This window comes from Sorex araneus, chromosome 5 (genome assembly GCF_027595985.1).
Source record: "Sorex araneus isolate mSorAra2 chromosome 5, mSorAra2.pri, whole genome shotgun sequence".
Lineage (NCBI taxonomy): Eukaryota > Metazoa > Chordata > Mammalia > Eulipotyphla > Soricidae > Sorex > Sorex araneus.
This window is the reverse complement of record NC_073306.1, coordinates 89,648,301-89,671,249: the sequence shown is the minus strand read 5'-3', so window position 1 is coordinate 89,671,249 and position 22,949 is coordinate 89,648,301. Positions and strand designations below refer to the sequence as shown.

General features: G+C 52.4%; 1 protein-coding gene across 1 annotated transcript in view; it reads left to right on the top strand.

Annotated features, from left to right (window-relative positions):
• The window catches only part of SLC6A17 (solute carrier family 6 member 17), a 55,678-nt gene that overhangs the window by 18,266 nt on the left and 14,463 nt on the right, over positions 1 to 22,949 (top strand). The window contains exons 2-6 of the mRNA XM_055140762.1: positions 907 to 1,279; positions 6,894 to 7,051; positions 8,420 to 8,546; positions 9,095 to 9,276; positions 11,187 to 11,297. Of these exons, the coding sequence (XP_054996737.1) occupies positions 994 to 1,279; positions 6,894 to 7,051; positions 8,420 to 8,546; positions 9,095 to 9,276; positions 11,187 to 11,297 (864 nt within the window). The 5' untranslated portion in view covers positions 907 to 993. The remainder of the gene's footprint in view (positions 1 to 906; positions 1,280 to 6,893; positions 7,052 to 8,419; positions 8,547 to 9,094; positions 9,277 to 11,186; positions 11,298 to 22,949) is intronic.

Sequence of the window (22,949 nt, the reverse complement as noted above, 5' to 3'; positions counted from 1 at the left end):
TGGAGTGTGCTTTATTGCTGGGCCGTATCCCCACTGGTTCTTGAACTGCAGCTTTTTTGGATTGTCTTTTGTCTTGCTGGTGACAGGGGAGGGCTACACCCAACTGTGCCCAGGCATCACTCCTGCTTGTACTTGAGGAGAATATGTATTGTTGGGATTGAACCGGAGTCAGCCAGAGTTAGCCCCATGCAAGACAGATGCCTAAATCTTGGTGCTATCTCCTTGGCTCACAAACTGCATTTTTAACAAAAAGACCCTAGAGAAGGTGGACACGGGCCTCTTCTGAGTCCCCCTAGGTGATTCTGACTCAACAGAACACAAAACAGTTAGCCACAGCCTGAGCCGCCCTGGGAAGGGAAGGCTTCAAAGACTGTCCGATGATCTGGAACATCCTAGAACAGTCTAAAGTAGGTGATGCTACCCGCTGGGAGGCTCTGAAATGATGGGGAAAGTGTTAGCTTCAGTTGCAACTGGAGGTGTTTCCTGTTCGTTTGTTAAAGAACGAAGACTTCTAGAGGGGACTCGGCGGTTTATCTTCTGATAAGGGAATGGTAGGCCCTGTGAGCTTGGGGCCCTCTGCTCTAGGCCCTGCAGCCACATGAGGGTGCAGGCCTCTAGACAACACTTTGAGTTTGGCGTCTAATTTGGTCTCTTCTGTCCCATTTGGTTTCCCTTCCCAGTGATGCTCAGGGCAGGCCGGGGGGCTGGGGAACAATATTCCAATATTCCAGTACTGTTCTACAGCAGACAGCAGTACGGTATTTCAGCCATAGGTCAACGCTTGGCAGCAGTGGGGATGGGGTGCGGTGGGGGTGATGATGGACACTGATCTGGGCTGTGTCCCCCGGGGTCCCCGACATCTCTGCTGTGGCAACTAAGTCTCTGTTGCCCCCCATCCTTTGGCAGGTCCCTGGATGAGAAGGAGCTGACCCCAGCCGAGTCCCATCTTCTCTGCGTGCCGGGCAGCCGGGTGCTGTCGCCCAGGTGGCACCAATGCCGAAGAACAGCAAGGTAACCCAGCGTGAGCACAGCAACGAGCATGTCACGGAGTCGGTGGCTGACCTGCTGGCCCTGGAGGAGCCCGTGGACTACAAGCAGAGTGTTCTGAACATGGCGGGTGAGGTGGGCGGCAAGCAGAAGGCAGCGGACGAGGAGCTGGATGCCGAGGACCGGCCGGCCTGGAACAGCAAACTGCAGTACATCCTGGCCCAGATCGGCTTCTCAGTGGGCCTCGGCAACATCTGGAGGTTCCCCTACCTGTGCCAGAAAAATGGAGGCGGTAAGAGGCAGCCAGCTCACCCCAAGGGGTGCCCTACCATCACTGGGTTGGGCTGAGGGGTGTAAATGGACTCCCTCACTTCCACTTTTGCTGAAGTGGAGATGGAACTGGGTAGGGTAAGCTCAAGATCCAGAAGGCTCCCCAGGAAGTTACTCCAGTCACTTAGGGCCTGCAATTCCTGGTTCAAAACCCTCATCCTTTGCCAAGTGCTTTCAGCCTCACTCTTCCTCATCTGTGAAATGGTAATAATCTTAGTAATGATTATTACTAAGAGAATGATTATTACAGAAGAGTTGAGATTTAATAGGCTTTCCATCTGGAATGCTTTACATGGACTCTGACGCAGGGAAGAATAACCATTTAAATTTATTTTTGAATGGGGAGGTGTTTTTGGAGCAGTAGTTTGAATACAGGGAAGTACAACCACTTAAATTTATTTTTGAAGAGGGAGTGTCTTTGGAGCTGTAGTTTGAGTACCCTGGGGACCCTTTCCAGAAATTCTCAGCCAACCAGGCTGGTAGTTCAGTGGGAACATTTGAGGGTGTGGGATGCTGTGTCAGGGGTCTTTAGACTACATCCAGTGACACTCAGGGAACCATGTAGTACTGGAGTGGAGGCAGGGTTCATGCTAGTTTCTTAGCCCTGGCCATTATTATTATTACTATTATTATTGTTATTATTAGTTTGGTTTTGGATCCACACCTGATGATGCTCAGGACTCATGCATGGCTCTTTGCTCAGGGATCAGTCCCGATATTGCTCAGAGACATATATGGTGCTGCAGATTGAACATAGTTGGCCAAAGGCAAAGCCAGCACCTTAACCCCGATACTATCTCTCCAGTCCTGGGTCCACTATTTTTTTTTCTTTTTGGGTCACACCTGGCAATGCACAGGGGTTACTCCTGGCTCTGCACTCAGGAATTACCCCTGGCCATGCTCAGGGGACCATATGGGATGCTGGGATTTGAACCCGGGTCGGCCGCGTGCAAGGAAACGCCCTACCCGCTGTGCTATCTCTCCAGCCCCGAGTCCACTATTTTTTAATACTCCTTAGGTACCAAGCACTATCCTAAGATATTTGATTGAAATACATGAGACAGCAGATATTTGAGTATTTTGAAACAAACAAAGCACCAGTTACGTATGGTTCAACCATCAGATCCCTCCAGTGACCCTGTGTAAAGAAATGTCATTCTCATTTTATTTTTTATTTTTTTTGAAATTAAACAAACATTTTATTATATCATTTATACAGATCAATTAAATGTCATGATTACAATTTTTTTAAAATTGTCATTCTCATTTTAGAGTCTGAGATCCAAAGAAGTCAGGGAACTGTCTTAAGGTCATACAACGAATCATAAAAATCAGAATTCACACTGGGATACTCTGACCACAGTGCCTGGATACCTCACTGCCACACTGACACCCATGTCCAGCCCATTTTCTAGGTGGGAAGGCTCTCTGACTGCCCACTGAGTTCAGAGTCTTCCCAAAGGACCTTGCCCCTGCTGTCACACCCCCTCCACACATCACTTTCAGCATAGGTAGAAGCCCCAACTATTTCCTGTTGTCCCACACCCACCCATCGGGACCTCCAAAGCAGATTGGAATGTTCCAAAGGTAACTTGCTTTGAAGCCAGAGCAAATGAACAGAACACAAACAGTGATAAGCCCACCAGATTGAAAACAATATTTGCAAGAGAATCCTGCAACCCTGAGGTCTTCAGCCCATGGCAAGTTTCTGTTCCTCTGTGCCCCCATGCCGTGGGGTCACCCCCCTGCACCCTGCTGGGGCTTGTGGCATTGCTGCCTCTAATGCTAAGGGCAGCGATGTCTGGGGCTGCCCTTCTTTCCAGCCCCTACTGAAGGTCACGATGATGTGAGAATGCTCGCCTGGCCCTGCAGTTCTGAGTTAGCCAGAGGCTTTGTTCCTGCCATCACCACCCACTCTGCTCACCGCATGCTCGCCTGGCCTTGAGAGGTTCTTTACTTTTTCCTTTCTTTATTTCCATATTTTCCCCTTATTTCCAAATAAGTGCTAATGAGGGCAGGGAATGTGGCTCAAGTGATAGAACACATGTCTTGCATATGTGAAGCCCTGAGCTCGATCCACCATACCTTATGGTTCCCTGAGCACTCCTGGGGGCCCCTAAGCACCACCATGAGTGCACCCATACCCATCCAAAATGACTGCCAATCAGAATTTTAGATCTGAGCTGTTTCAAGATAAGTGCAAGTAGAGATTTTTTTTTTTTTAAGGCAGGGCATTTTAAGATAGCACTGAGTTCTCTGTGCTATCTCGAGAACTCAGGGGTCCCGAGAATAGGGGATGCCAGGCACTAAGAGTTCTGTCGGGTACCATGCACTGATTTCAAGCTTCTCCCAGAATCCTGAGCAGTGTTCCTGCCCATCTGCCCACCCCAGTGTTGCCACACTCTCTGCACGACCCCTGGTAGCTCGAACCCCCTGAAAGAGAGCTGCTCAGCAATCTCAGGATCACGAACTGGGTTCTATGACTTGCCTTCATTTTTCCATTCTCTGATTCCACCCCCAAACTTTTATTTTTGTTTTGGGAACACACCAAACCATGCTTAGAGGCTCCTCCTGGCTCAGTGCTCAGGGCACAGTGCAGTGGCAGGAGGGAAGTCTAGAGCCACGCCTGGCCCCTCTGATCCCTTTCCCTCTCAGCCTCTAGCTTGCCTGGATTTCCTGTCATGATGTTGGGGCTGGGGAGACAGCTTTGGTTTGAGCTGTAGGCACTCCAGTGGACTTTAGGGGCTAGTGAGGGAAGCTCTACAGCCTGGCTTAGCTCTGGCACATCAGGGCCGTCTCTGTCCTCTGCGTCCCCATGACCACCCAGGTTTGTTGCATGAGAAAGAGGAGCGTGTTCATCAAGTGTTATTATGGGTGAGAAACTCTTTGAGTCATTGCCATGGTCCCGTGCCAGTGATATACAGTTGAAGGATATGGAGTGGCCACTTTTGTAAGTGAAAAAAGGGCAAAACAAAACAGTTTAAGGGTTTTTTGTTTGTTTGTTTTTGCTTTTTGGGTCACATGCTGCGATGCACAGGGGTTACTCCTGGCTCATGCACTAAGGAATTACTCCTGGCAGTGCTCAGGAGACCTGGGAATTAAACCCGGGTCAGCCATGTGCAAGGCGAATGCCTTACCTGCTATGCTATTGTCCAGCCCCAGTTTCTTAAGTTTTTGCCTCATAGTTTTATCCTCTTTCCATAGAGGGCCAGGCAGTGGCCCAGAGAACTCAAGTTATTTCCCCAAAGTTGCATAGCTAGTCCCTGTCCAAGGCAGGACCCGAGCCTGGCTCACCAGGCAGAGACTAACGTCATTGTTCAAAGCCCACAAGTAACCTCTGCGTTTACCAGAAAACTGGGATGGATGAGATACTAACTTCAGATGGGGGGACCTCAGAACCCCACTTCCTACAGGTTGTCCTTCTGAATTTCCTACTGTCTCAGCTGTTCAGACTCGCCTCTAAAAGCCACCGAAACATCTGGGGAAGTGCAGGAGGTATTTCCTAATGTGGAAGAGGATGCGTTGCTAGAAGAACCGCCCAGCTGCTGCTGTGATCGGACAGCACCTCTGACAGCTGTCCCCAGTGCTGACACTATAGTGTTAGGGCCACGGGTGGGCCGGGCTTGCTGGCGGGATGACCCTTTGGCTGTACTCACCTGTGGAGTTCCTCAGTGCTTTGAAGGAGACGAAAAACATCCACAGGGCCACCCCACTTCTGAAAACCCACATCCCCACACACCGTGCTCCACTAAAGACACACAGGAGGGAAATGGAACAAATGCCAGGGGACATGGTGAAGCTGAGTCCTTGACCTCACTTCTCCCCTCCTTCATGACCTCCAATCCAAGAATGAGAGACCAAACCTGCTTACCTGGGGCCTTGCGGGCCTTCCTCCTGCTGCACCATGATGAGGAGGGGGGCAGTGAGGGGCACCTGTTTACCTGGGACGTGCACAGGGGGGTGTTGCATGTCCTCGGTGCTTTTGCATGAGGCCTGCTGGGTTGTGGAAACTTTTCCCCGCTGGTCCCCTCACAGCCTGACCCTTCTCCCGCCACAACGCAGAGCGTTGGGCCCTGGTGAGTCTGAGCGTGTGCATGAGTGTGAGCTTGTGTGCACGCAGACACGTGGACAATCCTCAGTCCTGGTCTCGGGGATTGGCAGTGCTCCTGGAACTCTGTGCCTTCTGCTTCCCGAGAGCCTGAACAGTGCATGCTTAGCCCGGAGCGGACCCCAGCAACAGCTGGCCACCGCAACAGCTGACCACCGCTCCAGGCGGGCTCCTGTGCTCAGGAAGGACCTGGGGTCCTGGCTTCCTTGGCAGCTCAGGCGGAGGCAGGCAGGGGAGCACATTTTGAGGGGTGGCTGGGGGTCTCTGGGAGACTCTCAGCTCTCATGACTCGATCTGGGGGCGTGAGGGGGCTGCCAGAGCACTGCTGACTGGGGCTGGCCTGCGCCGCCGTCAGCAGTGCTAACAGGACGAAGGGGTTGGCAGAGCCATCGGCGCGAGCACTCGCCTGTGTCTGGACATGGCTTTAATTCTCCTGCTAAACGCCACATCACTGAGGATGGAGAGGGTGTCTGCAGTGAGGCCACGTGTCTAATTTATCATCTGGAATCTTTGGCGAGATCTGCTCTATCCTTTATGATCCTCCTGGCTACGCTTCCTTGAGCTGCTAATTTCTCTCCCGTTCCTCCCAATTAGCCTGAGATTGATGGCGAGTCTGGCCAGCCCCTCTCTCCTTGGAGCACGTCCAAGCTCCCTCCTTCTGGAGAGGCAGGCGTGCTGAGTCAGCACCAAGTTCCATCTGGGGAGGGCTGCGCCCCAGGTGAGCCTGGTTGGGGAAGGCTGAGTGAGCTGAGACTCATGAGAGCTGCTTCTCTGTAGGTGGGACTGGGGTGAGCATGCACAGGAAAGTGGGAGCAGGTTGCCTAGAGGGTGATAGGGACTTGGGGACCCAACCAGAGTTTGCTGGGAAAGCTTCCTCTTTCCTTGGCTCTAGGTCGACTGGAGAGGGTGGAGAGAGTGCAGTGGGGCACGGGGGTGGGACTGCTTGCCGACCTGGGTTCCAGCATCCCATATGGTCCCTCTGTCTCCACCAGGAGCAATTCCTGCACAGGACATAACCCCTGAGCATCGCTGGGTGTGGCCCCAAAATGAATAAAAAAAAAAGTGTTGACCAGAGACTTCCCCAGTGGTGACTGTCCATCTAATCAGTGTCTTGGATTGAGGGTGACGGCAGGCTGGGGACTAGGGTCACTCCAGGAGCTCCCCTTACAGAAGTGGTGGGTCAGGGGTAGGAGTGATAGTATAGCGGGTAGGGTGCTTGTTTTGCTTTGCATGCAGCCGACCAGGTTCAATCCCAGGCAACTCGTATGGTTCCCTGAACCCGATGAGGACTGATCCCTGAACACAGAATCAGGAATAAGCCCTGAGCACAGCTGGGTGAGGCCCCAACAGCCAATAAATAAATAAATAAATAAGTAGAGTGGTGGTTCAGGAAGATCCTTGACGGGCGGGGGTGGTGGGCTGTGCCAGGGCCGTGGCCAGGCTCCCCTGACATGCCTCCTCTCCCCAGGTGCCTACCTGGTGCCCTATCTGGTGCTGCTGATCATCATTGGCATCCCCCTCTTCTTCCTGGAGCTGGCTGTGGGCCAGAGGATCCGCCGAGGCAGCATCGGCGTGTGGCACTATGTGTGCCCGCGCCTGGGGGGCATCGGCTTCTCCAGCTGCATAGTGAGTAGGAGGCTGGTGGGGGACACGGGGGAGGAGGGCTGGGGGGCTGCACCGGGGTCACAGTATGTCCAGTCCTGCATCCTGGGCCAGGGTTAGGGCCGGGGAGGGAACTGACAATGTGAGAATAATTCCAGCTGCACCCCAGGCCCGCAATGACCCGTGAATGAGGCTGGATGTGATATTCAGGATTGTTGCAAGGAGGAAAGTGGGAGCAGATAGCCTGGAGGGTGATAGGGACTTGGGGACCCAACCAGAGTTTGCTGGAAAAGCTTCCTCTTTCCTTGGCTCTAGGGTATTTTTATTTTTACGGCAAGTGGCAGTGCAGAGGCTCCCTGCGCCCAGAGGCCTCCTTGCTATTTTTGCTGTTCCCTGAGCAGTGCGGGGGGGTGGGGGGGACAGGGGCCTATGGTCCACCCAGTGGGGGGAGGCTTTGAAAAATGGGTGCCAGGGACACTCCAACCTGCACAGGACACACTGGGGATACTCCGGGCTTATTCAGAGGGGAACTCACCGAATCTCTTGAGCATTTGGGCTATCACATCCAGCCTCATTCACAGGTCATTATCCCTCACACAGGGGATAAAAGCCCGATTCTGCTTGGGCAGCCCCCTGAGCCCCTGAGAGGCCTGGCAGAGTGGCGGTGCCCATGCACACAGCGGGCCTTGTCTCTGCTGAGCTGTGTCTGTGTGGCTCTGAGCGGGCAGCCCCTCGGGCTGAGAGCACCAAGCCAAGGAAGTGGGTGTCTTGCTCTTCTCCCCTGTGTCCTGGGCTCAGGTGAGCCTGAGGAGATCTGGGGCCTGCAGAAGGAGCCGCACCCCAATGTCAAACAGATGGCAAACCCTGCCTCGTGAGAGCGCAGAGAGACCCCCAGGACCCCAGAATCCAGGCCTCCTGCTTTAAATACGTGTGCACTGAGGTCTGGTCTTGTGCCGAGGATGAGGAGTGGCTTCTCTGAAGCCAGTGCTGAGAGAGGAGAGAGAGGAGGGCTGGGGTGGGGGGGCGGCAGGGTGGCTGTTTTCTGTGCCTGGCCCTGAGTTTTAGGGTAGCTCTGCATCGTAATCATGAATCTGGGGGAGGAAGGGGACGTGCTTCAAGCCTCTTAGAATTTCAGACCCAAAAGGCTGAAACTTGGAAGGGTCTATTGCTAAAAGGTGAGAGCCTGAGTCTCTAGAATCTTCCTTTGTGGATTCCTAAATAGCAAAGGAGGTGCAGGCAGCGCTCCTGTTCCTGAGAGTGCAGGCTGAGAGAGAGCACTGTGCTTGGTGGGTTTGGGGGGTGTCTGCCCCCACCCTGCTGTGCACCCTGTTGCCGGACACTATGGTGGGGTCGAGGTGCCTGCCCCCCACCCTCCTGTGTACCCCGACTCAGGTCTGCCTCTTTGTTGGACTCTACTACAATGTCATCATCGGCTGGAGCATCTTCTATTTCTTCAAATCCTTCCAGTACCCACTGCCCTGGAGTGAATGTCCTGTGGTCCGGAACGGGACCACAGCAGGCAAGTAGGGGTCACCCACAAAACCCCAAGGGACCTTAGAGGCCTGGGCCCAGGACTTGCTGTGTGTCCATGGCTGAGCCACCTCCACAATCTGGTCCCTGTTTCCCCTTATGATGATCTCCGACCACCTCTTATACCACTGGGGTTTCTTGGGGGTTGTAGGAAACAGTGTGAGTAGCCCTGGAAATTGTGACCTGTGCTTGGTCATTACCAACTACCCCATTATTCTAACTAACTATTATTTGGAAACAACTTTTGGTTTGCTTCTGATCCTGTAAATGGCTAGCTGATGGAACCCACCTCACAGATGGGTCAACTGAGGCCCAAGTTACTTTCACTTAGTCACTTTCACCTAGTCACTGCATTGATTTGATCGAGGGTCTGGGATGAGAATCGGGGTCTCTAGCCCTCAACTCAGGGCCTTTCCCAAGAACCAACCTAACTCCACAATAGCTTCCCAGGCACGGGGGCTCAGAGTAACCCCAAATAAGGGAGAATAGTGCCCCCTGCCCCGCCCCCACTGCCCCATGTCCCACCTGCTATCTCAGTGGTGGAGGCTGAGTGCGAGAAGAGCTCGGCCACGACCTACTTCTGGTACCGAGAGGCCCTGGACATCTCCAACTCCATCTCTGAGAGTGGCGGCCTCAACTGGAAGATGACGCTGTGCCTCCTTGTGGCCTGGGCCATCGTGGGCATGGCCGTGGTCAAGGGCATCCAGTCTTCGGGGAAGGTGAGCGTGAACAGTAGAAGGGGAAGCCAGGCAGGGGGCTGGGCACTCTGGGGTGCCAGGCAGGGTCCCTTGGGTGGGTTCAGTGTCGGGATAGTTTGAGAGACACACAAGCCCCCAGAGGGCTGATGGGAATGTCCTCCGCCCACAGCCCTGGGCCGGACCGGTCATTTCTTGGATCCTGGTTGTTTCCATGCACGGGGGCACAGGCCTGCTCTGGGCCTTTAAGGAGAAGGGACAGCAGGACAGGCGCAGGAAGTTCATCTACACCTGCACACTCAGACCCACTGCAAAGGCTTGTCCTGGGAGTCTTCTCTGAGCTGTCGCTGCTGAAAGCCAGTGGCTGTCTCTGCCCCGGTGGGGCTGGGAGTGAGGGGTCTCCAAGGGATCTCCAGGGTGCAGATCAGACATGCCCCCATGCCTGTTCTCAGCAGTCCAGACCCCTATCGAAGAAGGTCAGTAGCACATTCTCATTCTGGGGTCACCTGCCTCTCAGCTCAGACGTGTGATTCCTTTCTTTCCTTTATGGGGCACCCTCAGCTCATTTCCCATCTGCAGAAACCTCTTTTCTCAAAATACATAAATTGAAAAAGAACTATTTTAATTTAAAGGAAGAAAGCAAAGAAGGACCCTTTTTAAAGGCTAAAATTGTAGCTGACAGTTCATTTCAGGTTTATTTCATGCAGGCCCATGAATGAAGGCATTTGGTCCTTAACACCTGATGAGCTAGGATCATGCACCCATCTTACAGATGAGGACATGAAGGCATGCCAACATTCAGTAAAATAGCCTAAAGTCTAGTAATTGCTAAGTGGTAGAGCTTGAGTCCATGTGGTCTAGTGGTCTAACTATACACACACATACATACACATACACATACATACACATACATACACATTCATACACACACATGCACTTATACACTCATACACACATGCACTCATACAGTCACACACAGACACACATACTCATACATTCACACATATTCACAGTCATATACTCACACTCATACACATGTACTCATCATACACTCACATGCACTCATGTACTCATACACTCACATGCACATTTACACACATACTCATACACACAAACACTCACATATGCACTGATACACACATGTACACACTCATACATGCATTCACACATGTACTCACATGTCACACACATGCACTCATACATACACATATACACATATTCATATAGTCACACAGACACACACATGCCCTCATACATTCACACACATACTCATACACATATGTACTCATACAGTCACACACACGTATCATATACTCACAGAAAAACACACTCACATAAGCACTCAGACACACACATACACACTCACACAAGCACTCACACACCCACACACTCACACACTCTTCGCCTTTACCCTGATGCATCTGGCCAGGTCCTCTGGTTTGTGGGTGTATCGAGCTCTGTGTGAGTATCTGTGTGACCCTCTGTGCTGGGCACCGGGGTGGCAGTGGGCAGGGAGCGCTGGACAGGCAGCCAGGACCTTCTGTTTCTGCCTGGGAGGGGATTTGCAAACCTCCCGATGTGTGTCAGAGCTCCAAGGATGGGCAGCCTCAGGGGGGCCACTGGAGTCAGGGGCAGTGAAGCCTCCCTGAGACATGAGAAATGAGGCCGGGAGAGCCAGCCTGGGGGGTGGGATGTCAGCTCTTGGAAGGGGCCAGGCGGCCCCAGGGCGCAGCCAGACTGACTCCGGCTTGTCTGCACGCCTGCTTCTGCCTGGCCCCGCGCCAGCAGTGCGGTGGGTTTGGCCCAGCGCCCAGGGCTCTGCTTTCTGCTGCCATCAGAGGAAGCTCATGTGCCCCAGCTGTGATGGGGGCTGTGGGGGGGTGCCCGTGGCAGGAGGGGCTGGGCTGCTCACCACCCGTGTCCTGCCCCTGCAGGTGATGTACTTCAGCTCCCTCTTCCCCTACGTGGTCCTCGCCTGCTTCCTGGTCCGTGGGCTGCTGCTGCGAGGGGCGGTGGATGGCATCCTGCACATGTTCACTCCCAAGGTAAGGGCCCAGGACTCCTGGGCCTGGTGGGGCAGCACGGTCGGTATCATGCCGTCTGGCTCATGGCGAGGAGCTGCTGTGTGCCTGGGCCTGGGCCCTGGCCTGAAGGAGAAGCCCAGACTGATGCTCTGGGGATGGGCTCGAGTGCAGAGGAAGAGCATTTCTTGAGCATGTGAAGGGCCGTGGGTTCCATTGCTGGCCCTGAGAAAGAGAAAGAGAGGAGCCATAGCAGCATGGAGGAAAGGGTGTCTTAAGAGATCTCAGTGAGCGTAAGGAGAGTGTTCAAGTTCAAGTTCAAGGGAGCCACATGGGCACACATGTGGGAAAGTGCTGACATGCAAGAAGCAAGGGTGGTGGTCAGGTGTGGCTGGATCAGGGTGTGTGTGTGTGTGTGTGTGTGTGTGTGTGTGTGTGTGTGTGTGTGTGTGTGTGTGTGTGCGCGCGCGTGCGGCAGGGTTTGGGAGTGTTCAGAGGTGCGTCTGTGTCGACAGAGAGCTCCCCTGAGGAATACCAGCTTTTGTACAAGTCTGCGGGATGATCCTGTTTGATTCACAATAATTCACCACGTGGAGAGTGATCTTAGGGTCACCGAGTCCAGCTATGTCCCATCTGCTTTAATCCAACTACTACTCAGGGGAATGTGTGAGACCCCCAGTCGAGGGTGGCATCCTGAGGGCAGACCCCCAAGTTTCTGAACATGAGAACCTCTGCCCCTTCAGCCCACTGGGCAACAGCTCATCCAGTGAGGATTGGGGACCCTCCAGGGCAGAGTAGCACCCAGAAGGGCCCCAGCCTGGCAACTAAGTGGGGGCCATTCAGCGTGCCCTGGTTCTCACCTTCCTGCACATCGTCAGGCTTCTGGCCCCCTGAGCACTTTCCTCACACTTGTCTGTGCTTTTGGGGGGGCGGGCTATGCCCTGGAGTTCCCGAGTGTGGGGGTTTCAGAGGTCTGACAAGGGGCTTGGTGTCCATAAGAAATTCCTGAGGAATTCTTCCAGGAACTCAGAGCCAATTCATGAGACTGGCCACCTTTCCCTTCCACACAGGGATGTCCCCCTTTTGATTCTGACTCCTTTGGAGTGTTTAATAGGAAGTACTGCAGGCATATATCAATGTGCCAGGAATGGTGTAATAAGCCTTAAGAAATAAAATGTTTCAGATGCCATGAAAGTGTCTTATAGTCTGCCGACCCTTTTCTTTTCCTTCCCAAAGACAACCACTATCCTGAATTTGCGATTCATCCTATCAATTATGTATTTTAAATAATAATAATAAATACACATTCATAAACAGCTGATGCATTTGTGAACACATGCAAACTTTCCATGAAACAGCATCATTTAAAATGTACCTTCTAGGGGCTGGAGCAATAGCACCTTGGGTAGGGCATTTGCCTTGCACACGGCCAACCTGGGTTCGATTCCCAGCATCCCATATGGTCCCCTGAGCACTGCCAGGGGTGATTCCTGAGTGCATAGCCAGGAATAACCCTGAGTATCGATGGGTGTGACCCAAAAAGCAAAAAATAAAAATAAAATGTACCTTCTATCTTCTGAGATTTATCTCGGACATCCATCTTCCTTGCTATGTAGTGTTCCACAGCAGGAAAGAGCAGAAATGTATTTATCCATTCATCTACTTGCTGACCGTTTGTTTCCCATGTCCACTATAGCTAATAATGCTATAATACACATGATTGTACAGGCTGTCCTGTGCACACATTTCTCTAACCTTCAGGAGTGGGATTGCCATTCCAGAGGGGATGCATCACTCCAGTTTTACTTGATTTGGCCAACCTGCTCTCCAGAGTGATAGCACCATGCTCTGACAAGAGCCTGACTTACTCAATACAGATAAACATTCTTCTTTTCTTCCTCCCTTCTTCCCTCCCTCCCTCCCTCCTTCCCTCCCTCCCTCCCTCCCTCCCTCCCTCCCTCCTTCCTTCCTTCCTTCCTTCCTTCCTTCCTTCCTTCCTTCCTTCCTTCCTTCCTTCCTTCCTTCCTTCCTTCCTTCCTTCCTTCCTTCCTTCCTTCCTCTCTCTCTCTCTCTCTCTCTCTCTCTCTTCTTTCTTTCTTTCTTTCTTTCTTTCTTTCTTTCTTTCTTTCTTTCTTTCTTTCTTTCTTTCTTTCTTTCTCTTCTTTCTTTCTTTCTTTTTTGGTTTCTAGGTCACACCTGGCATTGCACAGGGATTACTCCTGGCTCATGCACTCAGGAATCACTCCTGGTGGTGCTCAGGGGACCATATGGGATGCTGGGAATCGATCAGCCGCATGCAAGGCAAATGACCTACCCGCTGTGCTATCACTCCAGCCCCTTCCTTCCTTCCTTCCTTCCTTCCTTTCTTTCTTCCTTCCTTCCTTCCTTTCTTTCTTTCTTTCTTTCTTTCTTTCTTTCTTTCTTTCTTTCTTTCTTTCTTTCTTTCTTTCTTCCTTCCTTCCTTCCTTCCTTCCTTCCTTCCTTCCTTCCTTCCTTCCTTCCTTTCTTTCTTTCTTTCTTTCTTTCTTTCTTTCTTTCTTTCTTTCTTTCTTTCTTTCTTTCTTTCTTTCTTTCTTTCTTTCATTTTTGGGTCACACCCAGCAATGCTCATGGGTTATTCCTGGCTCTGCACTCAGGAATCACTCCTGGCTGTGCTCAGGGGACCATCTAGGATTCTGGGCATTGAACCTGAGTCAGCTGCATGCAAGGCAAACAACCTTCCCACTGTACTATTTATCATAAATTTTTTAACTACCCAGATTTCCAGAAAATATTTCTAAAATTACCATTGTTCATGTCCTTTGGTCCAACATTTCCATTTCTAGGTAATCATCTTACAGATGTATTCATCCACAAGCCAAATAATCTGTGCCCAGTTTGGGACATTTTATATTCTGTGTTAATAGCAACAGATTGAAAACAGTCCAGATGAGCGTCACTCTTCACTTGACAAAGGTTCCCTGCTGTCTGTTCCATTCTGGGGACCGTGGGCCCTGGGCCCTGGAGAAGCAAAGCAGACAATTACCCTGCTCCTATAGATTCAAGCGGAGGAAGCTAGATGGTATCAGACAAAGGTGTCCAGAAAGCTTAAGGAGAATAGCCAAGCTGAAAAGGAGGGTCCAAGACATGAGAGAACATGCCCAGAGAAGGGTCGCAGTGATGGTGACCTTGGCGTAAGGACTTGATGTGGCAAGGAGCAGGCCACATGGTACACAGACAGTGCATTCCATCCCAGCAGAGGGAACTAGAAACATGAAGATCCTGGATGACCTCAAGATGGAGCATTTGGATGAGGAGGGCACAGAGGCAGGATATGTAGTCACAGGGACCCTCGTAGGCTAGGAATGGTCTTTGGGTACAACAGGAGCCCCCAGAATTCTAAACAGGAATCCTTGGGGCCCACTTCATCTGGGCTGCTAGGGAGTGTCTGCAGGGCACGCACAGAGCAGGAAGGCCTGTTTCCAGGCCCCTGAATGTCCACAGACGAGGGAGTGACCAGAGCCCACTGATGCCAGTGGGATTGCTGAGAGTTGGGAGCCTGAGCATCTGCGTGAAAGTAGAGTCAGCAGGATTTGCCCCTGCATGAGAGGAACAGAGGGTCACGGCTGGCCCCGACTTATTCTGCTGAGCCTCTGGAAGGAGCAGGGGGCTGATGATTCTGGAGAGGAAATTTTTGGAGGGTGAGGGAGGTGGCAGAGAGCCCATTGGGGTGGGGGACAGTGATCATTGAAGAGGATTGTTCTGTACACGGCGGGTGAAAATGTTTCATAGATACCCTTGGATAGTCCATGAGTCTGGAGGTCCTTGGAGGCACCTGGGGGTAACTGGGAAGAATTTAAAACTGTTGACTGGGTTTGAATGATGGCTTGGAGAGAGAAGGACTGAGTGGTCGGTTGGGTGGGGGGGGAGTGTGGGGAAGGCGAGGGAGGAGAGAGGACACGCGTTAGGAAAGGGGCAGGCAGCTGTGCCAGGTGTGAGGGTTGGGGAATGACAGAGGCACCTGGCAACTCGAATTTGGCAACTGTCAGGTGGGTGGCAATGTCGAATCCTGAAGGAATTAAGGGGAAACAGTGGATGAGGAGTTGGAGCTAAGTCATGGGGAGCATTTCCTTTTGGGAGTTTGGGGGCTTGGGATCATGCTTGCGGGTGCTTAGCGGCTGATCCTGGCTCTGTGCTCAGGAGTGACCCTGACAGTGTTACAGGGAACCATATATAGTGCTGGGTACAAGGTAGGCCCTGGAATCCCTGACCCATCTCTCCTACCCTCTTTTGCTATAAAAGGGAACAAAGAAAGAGGTGATGGAGGTCTGGGTTTTAGCTCAGAATTCTTTTTTTTTTTCTTCTTGGGTCATACCCAGCGATGCACAGGGGTTACTCCTGGGTTTTGCACTCAGGAATCACTCCTGGCAGTGCTCAGGGGACCATATGAGATGCTGGGAATTGAACCTGGGTCAGCCGTGTACAAGGCAAACGCCCTACCTGCTGTGCTATCGCTCCAGCCCTTTTAGCTCAGAATTTAAAGAGTGACCAAAACCCATCCTCTGTGGCCAGGGGAATTGTACATGGGGGCTGACCGCCCAGGAAAACAGTGTTTCTCAGAGGCTTAGATGGTCAGTCTGTTGCCCGGCAGTTCCACTCACTGGCCCACAGCCAAGAGAGTGGAAAGCAGCTACTCACATGGACACTTTTGCCAGTCGTCAGAGTAGAAGCAGCGCACATGTCACCTCTGCTGAAAAGAAAGCTGGGTAGTGTGTTCTTTGAGAAGGGGAGGGCTAAGCCACGCCCTGCTCACTCCTGGTGATGCCGGGATTGAAGAGAAGTCAGCCCCGTGCAAGACAAGCACCCTCCCTGCTGTACTGCCTCGCGGCCCCTGGTAGCGGCTGCTTATACTGAAGTGATCTCCGGCCACAACAGGAAACCTCCCCCTAGACGTCACCACACAAGGCACCCTGAAGGCCTTCGGCTCGGTGAGAGAGGCTGATCGCAGAGGAGCCACAATGTGTGACTCCGTTTATGCCCAATGTCCAGAAAAGGTGAATCTATCTTGAGAGCAAGCAGCCTGGTGGTGGCTCAGGGCTGGGGCTGCAGGGAACTGGGGGGTGGAGAGAGTAGGGTGAGGAATCTAAAATCGATGGTGCTAATGGCTGCTGAGAGGTACTGAAAGCATTGATTGGTATGGACCCTATGAACATCCAGTAAAGCAGGGGGAGTCGGTACTAGTGGAGAGGGGGCGAGGCCTTGAGTAAGCAAAAGGGTGGGCATTTGTGCGTGCGAGCGCGCTCACACACACACACACACACGCGCGCGCACACACACGCATACACACATGGTGGTCAGGAGGGAAGGATGCACGGGCATACACTAAGGTGGGGCAGAGCTTACAGGGCTCCTCTGTAGCTATCATTGTCTGTGAAACAGGAAACCTGGGCTGGGGGAGCTGAGGGAACAGAGTGGGGAGTAGGGAAGGTGTGAGCTGGTGGCGAACAGGCACAGGAGGCTGGCTCAGGAGCATGCTGGGCGTGAACCGCATGGTGACAACTGACCTTTCCCCAATGACAGGTGATCACATTTGTTTCATTTCATTTAATTTTTGTTTTTGCAGTGCCAGGATGGAATCCAGGGCCTCACACACGCACATGTGTTCTACCACCGGGCATCAGCCCTTAGGCTTGACCACCTTTTGACAGCAGTGAGGTACCCGACCCAATCGTGATTCACAGTAGACGGTGCTCACTGAGCACCAAGCAGGGCCAGCCACACGGCAGGGCACTCAGCCAGCAGTGTGAGAGCCCTGGCAGTGGTACTGCATCCTCTTCCGAGGCGGGAGTTAGTGCACAGAGAGACAGATGAATGACTCTCAGGTCCCAAAGGTCCAGCAACCCTGTGACTTGTGGGATTCTTACAGCTTGGGGACAAACCCAGAGTTTATGGAGATTAGGATGTCACCGGGCTTAGGAGTGAATGGCTAAATGAGAATGGGAAGACAGCATAGAAGTGAGTGGGAATGAAGCAGAGCGGTTCAGGAGGATGGGCGCAGGGACGTTAGGGTGCATGCGGGGGAAGGGTAGGAGAATGGAGGCCCTCAAGGGACTGGAGGGCTCGGTGAGGAAAGACTCTTTATTTTTTTAATTTTTATTTATTTATTTATTTATTTTTGCTTTTTGGGTCACACCTGGCGATGCACAGGGATTACTCCTGGCTCTGCACTCAGGAATTACTCCTGGCAGTGCTCAGGGGACCATATGGGATGCTGGGAATCGAACCCGGGTCGGCCGCGTGCAAGGCAAACGCCCTACCCACTGTGCTATTGCTCCAGCCCCCAGGAAAGGCTCTTTAGCTCCAAGACTCCAGAGGGAGGAAGGCAGCGAGGTGGGGTGCCCTGGAGCGCAGGGCCCTTCACGGTGACCCTCCTCTCGGGACAGCTTTCGGCAGAGGCTGAGCGGCCCCTGCCCACCTTCCCCACGGTGTGAGGGGTTTAGGGAAATGACCTGGCATGGGGTGGAGGAACGCTGCAGGGGAAGCCTGGCATGGCCCAGCCCTGCCCTGCCCGTGTAGCTACTTGGGAGCTTGCGGACAAGGCAAAAATGCCGGCACAGAGGCCAGTCATGACTCACCAGCACTAGTCAGGCAGTGTCACCTGCGGGACCCTGGTGGTGGGGGAGGGGCGGGTGGTAGCTGGCAGGGCAGCCGCCTGGTGCCTGAGGAGAGCATTTTCCCATCGCCATGCAGGACAGTCCCCAGAGCATGCGGAGAGGGGCCTTTGCTCATCTTGTCACGGTTGCTCTTCCAGGGCCCGGAAGCAGGTCATGAGCAGAAAGGGAGCGGCCAGGCTAGGTGGCTCCCCAGGCCGACTGTGGGCACAGGTCCGAGTGGCAGTGACAGAGGGAGCGGCTGGCCAGAGCCCTGGGTCCCAGGGAGGTGCAGTGAGGCCGGGGCAATGGTGGGACCTTGAGAGTGCAGCGCTCCCTCACACACACTCACACCCACACATTCACACATACTCACACACACTCACATACTCACACACCCACACACTCACACATACACACACACTCACCTACTCACACACCCACACACTCACACATACACTCAAACACACTCATATACTCACACATACACCTCCCCACATACACACACTCACACATAGACACACACTCACACATACACTCACACCCACACACACCCACACACTCATTCACATATCCACACACTCACACATACTCACACACACTCACACACCCACACATACACACACACTCATACTTATACATATACCCTCCACATACACACACTCACACATACACACACATATACTCACACATTCACACATACACTCTCACACACGCGCACACCCACACTCTCACATATACACAGACACACCCACACACTCACACATATACACTCACATACTCACACATACACCTTCCACATACACACACATTTACACATATACACTCACACACTCATACATACACACACCTACACACTCACATACTCACACATCCACACACACATACACACATACTTACACATACACACCCCCACACACTCACATACTCACACATATACACACTCACACATACACACACATACTCACACATACACCCCACACACACTCACATACTCACACATATACACACACATACACACACTCACACATACACACACTCACATACTCACACACCCCATATAACTCATACACACATACTCACGCACACTCACATACACATACACACCCAGATACTAATACACTCACATACACACTCACATACACACTCACACATACACACACTCACATACTCACACCCACATACTCCCACATACTCACACACACTTACATGCACGTACACCCACATGCTCACACATACTTACACACACTTACATACTCACACTCTCACACATACACACACTCACTCACACCCACCCCACACCCACATACACACTCACATACACATACACACCCACATACTCACACATATATCCACTCACACACCCACATACTCACACACCCCACACTCACACATACTCACACATACATCCATTCACATACACACCCACATACTCACACATACACATGCTCATATACTCACATACCCCACACTCACACATACACTCATATACACAGATACTCACATACTCATACCCTGCACACACATACATATTCACACACACCCTCACACACATATACTCACTCACCACTCACACATATACACTCACATATTCACACACCCTCACACACATACACACATATTCACATACCCAAACACATATAACCCCCATATACTCACACGCACATGCTCCATACTCATATGCTCACACACCTCTCACCCTCCCACATACTCTTACTCATACAGTCCTCACATATACATCCCCACACTCACATACTTACACATGCACCCCCACACTCACATATAATGCACCTCACCCCACACTAACATACACATATACCATACACATCCCCCACACTCATCTACTCACATATCCCATACACACCTTGACACATACACTCACATACACTTACTCTCACACATACACCCCCACACACTCATATACATACCACCCACACACCCCACACTCACATATACATATACCACACACTCACATTCACATATTCACATTCATACCTACACATTTATATACCCCACACATTTATATACTCACACACCCCTCACAGCCTCATGTACACACTCACATACACACTCACATAATACCCCCTCATACTCACATACACACACCACACCTCTCACACACTCATATACACACATTATACACACTCATACTTGCACCCCCACACAAACTCAAAATCATACAGACCCTCCACAAACTCATCCATTCACACATACACACACTCCCAACACACATGTATATAGACACTCTCACACATTCATATACCCCCACATTCACTCCTTCCCGACTCACATAACTCCCCACACACACTTACTCACAGACACATACACCCAACACATACATGTATATACACACTCTCACATACATTCATACACTCACCCACTCTCACATAAGCCCATGCATACATTCAAAGACATATACACTCCCAACAGATATATGTATACACACTCACACGTACATTCATACCCCTCACATACACACATTCACTCACATATACACATATGTTGGGGAACATGTACATGTATATTCACACTCTTACACACACGCATATACTCCTCCACATACACCTCACACACATTATCATGAACCCACACATACTTTCACTCATAGACACACACCCCCAATACACATACATATACACACACATTCATATATCCCGCCTCACATACACTCCCCCACACACACGCTCACAGACACACACATACTCTCATATTCATGCACACCACACACGCTTCCCACACCCACCCTGTGGACACATCATAGCTGGCCCTTGGCCAGTGTTTGAACTGTGCAGGTCCACTTGCCTGCAGTGTTTCCACTGAGGGCTCTGCGCTCACAGATCCCACCTGACCCCCTTGACATTTTGACGGGGTGCAGGGGTGCCTCTGACCCCCCCAACATTGTCCCAGACTCAACTGTACGTGGATTTCTGGTGTTCTGCATGAAACAGCACAGGCAGGCGACTCCAGACAGTAGGGGAGAGAACTGCGTGCATGGGACCGGGGAGGACAGGAGCCTTTCCTGTGCTGCCCGTGTGTCCACTCTGAGTTCTGAGCCCTGGGCCCAGCACCCCCGGGGCTGCAGTAGCTGCTGCCGCCTCTGGGATCTGGATCCGTGAGATGTTACGACCCACGAGCCAGATGGACAGAGAAGCGGAGGCTGTAGAGGTTGGCTGTGGGGATGGGGCCTTGTTGCGGGGCTGAGGCGGGATCTGGGATTGGGTCCATGTGTGGGGCTGAGGCGGGCTCTGGGGCCAGGGCCTGGCTGTGGGGCTGAGGCGGGCTCTGGGGCCGGGGCCTGGCTGCGGGGCTGAGGAAGCTCTGGTGGCAGCTACTGGGGTGCTGACCCAGGTTGTGCTCAGTATTGGCTTAGACTCCCCAAGCCTCCGTTTCTTCCGTTGGAAGATGGGATGAGGCTGGCTCACTCCCTTACAGCCTTATCGGGAGGACGTGGGGGCCAGCCCCTGGCACCCCCAGATGTGCAGTGTGCAGTGGCTTCTATTCTGGTCCCTTGAAGGTGACGCTGTCCCCGAGCTCCGGGGCCATCTGCTGTCTCGAGGTTCCATCTGCCGCATGGCTCCGGCAGGTGCGGGCAGGGCTGAGCCTTGCGGAGGCTGCGAGCCCAAACCTGTCTTCCTGCTGAGCAGCTCGCTGGGCCTCTGTGTTCCTGGCGCCAGGCGCTGACTCAGCCGCCCAGCAAAGGGCAGGACGCTCTGGCTGAGTCTGGGGTGACGTGGGTGGAGGGGGAGGCAGCCCCTGACCCCTCTCCTGTCACAGCCTGGGAACACAGGGCTTCCTGTCCTCTGGCCTCATCCTCTGCAGACGCGTGACTGTGCCCCTGTCCCCCACTGCAGTTCGGATGTCCCCGTAAATGCCAGAAGTACTCAGGGTGACTCAGTGTTCCGGTCATGAGCGCCAGGCCTCTGCGGCCATCTCCTTCAGCTAGTGCTTCCATGCTGTCATGTCGGGGGCTCCACTCACGGGGTGTTTTCTCGTCGCAGCTCAGTTCTGGCACCTTCAGGTGCTTTCTCGATGCCATTGTTCCCGTCACCCTTGGCCTCATCCAGTGGCTTCACAATAATCCAAGGGGCGTTAACCTCAGATTAGACTTTCAGGTCTGCATGTGGTCTCCTGAGCACAACCAGGGGCTCGCTCCTGAGCACAGAGCCCGTAGTCTGCTGGATGTTTCCACCTCCACCACCATCCCCTCTGCCCCCCAGAAGAGTTGATTATCACTGGGAGAAGCTTCTAAGCTTCTAGGCCTCCTGAGCACCACTTAGGAGGAGATGCTTCTCCAAACAAACCAACAAAACACACAATTAACTAAGTGTGTGTGGGGCGGAGTTGGGGGGGGGTGAGACAGAGGAGGAAGATGCACGGTGGGTGGGGGTGCCCGAGAGTGCAGCACGCTCTTTGCTCTACACTTCTACCAGAAAGGACCCATCTTATTCTGTTTGGTCTTGTCTGGGGTCAGCACCCTGCAACACTGGGGCTCAAACCCGGGTCTCCTGATGCAGAGCATGAGCTTGAACCCGCGGGTTGTCTCACATCCCGACCTGTCATTGTTTTTGAAGTGGAAGAAGACACCGTCTGAAGAGTGAAGTTCTGGCTTCCAGCGGAACGTTTGCATGTCAGAAATTTCTACCTGGTCCTCCTAGCAGTCTCCCACTCTGCCAGCTCTGCGGGGCCCTTCAGGGCCCAGTGGGGGATGTTGCTGGGGCGTCTGCCCCCACTGAGGACCCCTGCTCCAGGGCCTGGACCCAGGAATCCATCCCCCTCTGGGGTCTTGGGTTTAGGCTCCGTGGATGAGTAGCTGGGCAGCGCTTGTCGAAATCTGCTTCTCAGGTTAAAGGAATACAGGTGAATTTCTTTTTTTTTTAATTTTATTAAATCTTTTTTTTAATTAAAATTTTTTTTTATTAGTGAATCACTGTGAGGTACAGTTACAGACTTACAAACTTTCATGCTTACATTTCAGTCATGCAATGCTCGAGTACCCATTCCTCCACCAGTGCCCATTCTCTACCACCGATGTTCCCAGTATCCCTCC